At 46.5% G+C, this 6,000-nt stretch overlaps 1 protein-coding gene across 1 annotated transcript in view; it reads right to left on the bottom strand.

Moving 5' to 3' along the window:
• Positions 1–1,611: 1,611 nt before the first annotated feature.
• The window catches only part of ANP32A (acidic nuclear phosphoprotein 32 family member A), a 37,879-nt gene continuing 33,490 nt past the window's right edge, over positions 1,612–6,000 (bottom strand). The window contains exons 5-7 of the mRNA XM_041740389.1: positions 5,361–5,458; positions 3,132–3,195; positions 1,612–2,876 (exon numbers count right to left, since the gene is read on the bottom strand). Coding sequence (XP_041596323.1) covers positions 2,815–2,876; positions 3,132–3,195; positions 5,361–5,458 — 224 coding nt within the window. The 3' untranslated portion in view covers positions 1,612–2,814. The remainder of the gene's footprint in view (positions 2,877–3,131; positions 3,196–5,360; positions 5,459–6,000) is intronic.

Genomic DNA, 6,000 nt, shown 5'->3' with positions numbered 1-6,000 from the left:
GGTGTACAAAGAAAGCTGGTTCTGGAAACCCCGCCCCCCTGCCCACCCCTCAGCTTATTACCAGTTTTGCTCTTTTCTGGCTGCATGACCTTGGGCCAACCCCTCTGAGCCACCCATAGAACAAAGATAATAGCATTTACCTAGGGTGGCTGTGAGGATTCAGTAAGATGAATGAGGTGGCTCAGTAAATAAAACCCAGTACCTGGCACATAGCAAGTTCGGTAGATAGGCTTTTACTGCCTCTCCACCGCCTGGGGCTGAGCTTCCTTCTTCCTTGCCATTCATAACGGAGTTCAGTGACATGGAAATAGTCCCAACAGACCTGGATTTTATCCTCTCTCCATCTCTTCTTACATCCCGTCACTTTGACTTGTTTCCCTCATCTGTAAAATGGGCACAGTAAGACCTTTCTTTGAGGGTTGATGTGAAAGCTTGGTATGATTGGTACAGATTGCCTACTCTTCCCTTAATCCCATCAGCACTAACCCATTCATTGCTAACCATTTTACCTGACATTTTAGAGCATTTGTGTACCGATCTATGTGAGTCAACTAACCCCTAAAGGCTCCATGGAGGGAGTCAGGGCCCGAAAATCCTGGGCCAGGTCTGAGTGCGTTTCACCCCATTCCCACAATCTTTCACTGGTTCTGAGAGGCTATCTCCCCATCCTATACCTGGAGCCAGAGGATGTCTGTGCCAAAGAAAGGGACAGCGGTGCCAGGGCACCACTGAGGGGATAGGTTGTGTCAGTCTCTCCCCAAGAAGCACCTCATTCTGTTGGAATTGCACAGAACTAGGCCTCGCTGTGGGGTTTGAGGCTATAGGGCTGAGAATGAACATATGCGTCTATGCATTAATTGCACAGCACATTGGTATAACCCTTGTGGAAAACATAGAACCTTCCTTGCATATTAGCCATAGAAATGTCAACTTTTGGTTCAATCACCCCACTTTTAAGCATTTGTACTAAGAAACCCACAAAAAGTATCACAACAGAACATCTGCTGTAGCTAGAAGAGGGAAACAGTCCAAACAGACGTCCAAACTGACCGTGCGGTTAGAGCTTGGCAAGTCAGGAGAGCTGATGGACTACTACACAGCCATTGACGATACATGCTTTTGAACTCTTCAGAGGCATGACGACACATGCTTTTGAACTCTTACCATCATCACGATGAGTAAAAAAGCAACAGATTTGTTTTATGCGTTCCTGAGGTCTTCGAGCACGTGTTCTTCCTTGAGAGTCTGAACAAGGAAACCGTGAAAGAGAATTCAAAATAAGGTCCCAAAGTCGGCCTAACAAAATTTTTGGTGACAGTTCTGGCATTAGAATAACTCTGTATCTTTCCATCTTTTGGGTTTTTATGCTGATGATGAAGCTTTTGATGAAGACAGCTCACCACCGAGCCTTGCTTTGAGACCCAAAGCATCCAAACTCGGTGTCAGGTTACCTACCCTGAAAAGAAGCTATTTTATCAGATAACAATGCTAAGCAGGGGGGCCCCCCTTGCTTCCCCGCCCCCATCAGCTAGCAGTTTATCTGGAATGCATCTTAGAAAGATCTTAGAAAGATCAATGGCCTGCTGGAATCAAGGAAGCCACCCCCAAAAAAATTGTATAAAAAGATTTATTGAAATTTATCAATGACAAACAGACATAAAACTCAAAGTTTGGCTCTTCTGAGGGGGAGGAGAAAAACTGGTGCAGATGTTCTTTTATACAGATGAAACACGGGCTAGGAAATAACACGTCACTTCTAAAGCAATCCAGAAGAGGGACATGGGAGCAAACCTGTACATTCACTAGGAATTTGCAGTCATTTCAGATTTCCACTAGGTAAGAAAATACAATTTTGCGTTAGTTTTTCCGTGCTCGGGTGTATGAAAAAAAAAAAAAGAAAAAGAAAAAAACCAACCCAGCCGACATGCAGCAGCGTCTCCTGTGCTCAGGTTTGTAAAAATGGTCTGAGCACAGAAGTACGTGTGGAAGGATTCTCTTGTCATTTCGTAAAACAAAGCGTTCTAATATTTTACAGAACAAGATAGGACAGTTTGTTGTTGTGGTTGTTGTTTTTGATCTTTTAAAGAGGTTGAAGTTTGAGGGTTTGCTTCTTCTCTTTTAATTATCATTACCAAATCCATTTTACTCATTAACTCCTAAGCCTGCTGTTCTCAGCCCTCTGGCTCCAGCTCTAAGAGTGACATCAGAGTCTTCTCCGTAGAGCAAAGCCCACCACCATCTGTGAAGGAGGAAAGAAATGAGAGACGGGGAATGTCCCCCAACCAGTGCCAAAATACGCCTTGAGGTTGCTATTTACAAACCAGGGCGTTGGATGCCTCGAGCAGGCCCAAGAAATGCAGAAATCAAGGGATCCGGGGCCAGGTAAGATGTGGCTGGTGCTCAGCCCCTCCCAGGCTCTCGAGAAACCAAAGGGAGGCCAGCCGTGACCTTCCAACCAACTGCAGAGACTCAGGGAAATACCAGGAGATTGTAAGAGCCCTCTAAACCGTCCTCTTTGAGAGTAAGGAACAAATGCTCACTTGGTGTGTACTCAGCTATCGCATTTACAGGGACAAAACCAGACACAAAGAAAAAGTAGGGGGAAAAAATAAAGAGTGGCAGTAAAAATAGTATTTTATTCCACCCCCTCCCGCCCTCCCTCCCCCCACAACCCCCAGTACACTTTTCCCCTCTCGTTCCCACAGCAACGTTACAATCAGAAAAAATAAGTTTCGGGGGGCGGGATTTCAGGGGGGGTAATGGGTAAAAACAGTCAAATCACAATAGGAATTTTTCAAAATAGGGTTATTCCACTTAGTCATCGTCTTCTCCCTCATCTTCAGGTTCTCGTTTTCGCTTCTGACCCCTTTCTTCTTCTGGAAGAGTAAGGAAAAGGTGTTTAGGCTAAGGCACTGATCCTGCCTCTAACTCACCCCACCTGCCCGGAACCCACGGGACCACGCTTCTGGGAAGCTTTGCCAACCCTGGGAAATCTGTGAAGCCAGGGAGGCAAAGGGGGTGGGCCTTGCACAGGTGCAGTCTGCCCCCAGTCGGGTCCCTGGGGCCTGGCCATCTACCACCAACTGAGGGCACCAGGCTGCTACCAGCGGAGAGTAAAAATGCCGCCATACCACCAACATCTTCTTCATCTTCCTCATCGTCTACTTCCCCGTCGTTATAACCCTCTTCATCCTCCTAGGAGAGAAGATGGACACCAGACATTACGAGTGCCCCTCTCCGGCCCAGGGCATGCTGACAAAGTCCCTTCCCCAGACAGTTGGATCAAAAATATGGGGGTCGCCCCACTTCCCAGAGCCCCAACAAGAACCTGCCACCTCGGAATGCCAAGCAGAGGTTCTTTTGCATCAAGGATCCCTTTAAGAATCTGAGAAAGCCTCAAACCCCTTCTCCAGGAAATACCCACATCACACATAGGATCTGCAGGCAGTGTCTGGGGGCTGGCAGGTTCTAAACCAGGTTCAGATTTTTCGACCTAAAGTCCCTGTAACTCAGGCAAGCTTTCCCATCTGTGTGCTCTCTGGAGAAAACACTCCCCAAGCTGACTGTCGTGCAAAGCCAGCCAGCCTTTTTCCTTTGTCTTCCAAATGGTTTTGGCTTTAAGGGAGGACCTTGGTTTTAGCACATCCAGATTCTGTGGGCAAGTCCAACCTCACTCCACCCAGTCCGTCTACACTTCGCACACTTGGATCACTTGGAGGGGAAGATGAAGGCCTCCCCTAAAAACATCATTCCCAGGCTTGAGATCCCAGCAAGGTACAAGAATTCACTCTCAACCCAGTACTCCTGCTTCATGCTGTTTCTGAAGTCTTGTGCTAGCTGAATCTCTGCATGTTAACACCGTTCCTAAAGCGTCAGGCAACCAACCCATTGTTTAAAAAGAACTTGGTGATAGACTCCTTTTTGTCAAGGGAAATATCCTTTTATAATGTTACCAAATAGTTTTTTCAGTCTGTTTGCTAAGACTTCTTCTTCTTTTTTTTTTTTTTTTTTTTTCTGGTCTGTGTATAAGCTCTCCTTCACTGGAAGCTGGAACTCTGCAGATGGTCAATGAGATTACAAAAAAAAAAAAAAAAAAAAAAGGCAAAAAACAAAAAAACAAAAAACCCTGCATGCTGTGGCTCCTGTGACGGGAAGTGCAAGATGAAAAATCCATTAGCCAACATGACTTACTGCCCTGTCCTAGGAGGACCTATTTTTCTAAGTCTTTATTTTTAAAATACTCGCAATATTCTTCAGAGTTGAGCCTAGTACCAGCCTGCACTTAGGGAGAAGGGAAACCCAGTAGCTGAACTAGGCAGGAACCAGGCCGATCCCACTGGATTTTTCTGTTCATCTCGACCTGTTTCTCCCCAGCTTGGGGTGGGCCGGAGATCTGCCCATGTGGGTCTGTGTGACAGACAGCTCTCTGCACCCTTAAAGGATGGAGACAGGAAATCAGGAAGGAAAAGCAGGTACCTTGTCCATGCTGTTGTCATTTTAAGCCTTTCCAGGTCTGACTTTTGTAATTAGGAAGAGCTGATTAAGAATTCCAAACAAGTTATGGAAAATGACTCTGGTATAGAGAGACGCGGATCATCCAAACTCAAAACCCAGCACACAGAGCCATGAACCTTGAAGGGTGTGAAAGCCTAAAATACTAAGTGATCAAACACTGTCCTCAATTGTAACTTAGGAATTACATTCTCAAGAATTCACCAAGTTGATCCCTATTAATAACCCAGATATAAAACAATACTTATTTTACAGACAAAGAAATAGGCTCAGAAAGGTTAAGTATTTGTCCAGGGACACACAGCTAGCAAGTGACAGAACTGGGATCCACCCTCTCATAGACATGCAGACCTTTTTAAGAAACTGGGAGCCAGTGAAGGTGTTAGGATAATAGTACTACTGCCATGTGTACTAAGGACCCTTGTCACTCTGATCTGCAGCCAGCTGGGTCTTACCCAACCACCCATGAGTTCAAAGTAGTCTTCAGTTTTCCCTAGCAAACTCTAAGCGCTCAATAAATATCTGAATTAACATAGGAATGCAAAAAGGCAGAAAATAGGGATGTGGATTCCCTAAGAACTTATTCTCTGGTAGAAACAAGGGCAAGGCTTATTACATGGCACAAAAGTCCCGTGTGCCCTGCCTCCAGGATCCTCTCCCTCCTGCCCTCCCAGGACACGCCGCAAGTCTTGATTCCCTCCGGCAGTCGGATAAAAGGCCCTAAAACAGTCTCATTTCCCCACCCGGGGTTTCTGGGCTGCCAAAGATTGATCACTGACTGAGGCACAGAGTGGGACCGACTCATAGGCATTAAGTAAGGGGGACTCTGGGGAGATGGTCCCTCCTACCTCCTCTTCTCCGCTCACATCCTCCTCTTCTCCTTCTTCCTCCTCCTCTTCATCCTCCTCGTCTTCCACTACCTGAGCATCTTCATCATATTCTTCTTCTGTGCACCAGAAATGGGGACAAGGGCACTGGTGGTAAGCTGGCCTCCCTCACAGCACAAACCCAGGCTCATGGGCCTGGCACTGGTCTCCTGTGGGGCCCCGGGACCCTCCCACAGCCACCCAGGCTCAAAGCCTGGATGCTCTAATGTGACTCAACACATCCTAAAGCAATCCAAAGATAAGTCCTCCTCCCGAGTTTTACAAAAACAAAAGATCATGTAGAGGCTGAGATCACAGAGACACTGCTGGATCAGAGGAAGAAGTTACAGGGCTTACAAAAGCCAAGAGGTCGATTTCTTTGCAAACAGCATCTAGCCCAGACTCCTTGCTTTAAAGGCAAAGATCTGAGTCCTCGAGGGGAGAGGGGACTTGTTTCAAGGTCACACATCAAGTCAGCCACGGAGGTGGGCCTAGAAACCGGGTCTCAGGACTCAGGCCTTGGGGCCTGCTATATAAGATAGAATAAACTAAGGCAAACGGGTAGGTGACTATCTTGCAAAATACTCTGACCTAAGAAGGAAAAACAAGAAATCTGCTGCCT

The sequence above is a fragment of the Vulpes lagopus genome, chromosome 2 (genome assembly GCF_018345385.1).
Source record: "Vulpes lagopus strain Blue_001 chromosome 2, ASM1834538v1, whole genome shotgun sequence".
In the NCBI taxonomy this organism is placed as follows: Eukaryota; Metazoa; Chordata; class Mammalia; order Carnivora; family Canidae; genus Vulpes; species Vulpes lagopus.
Note: the sequence above shows the minus strand (reverse complement) of the source record. Positions and strands in the feature narration are given on the sequence as shown.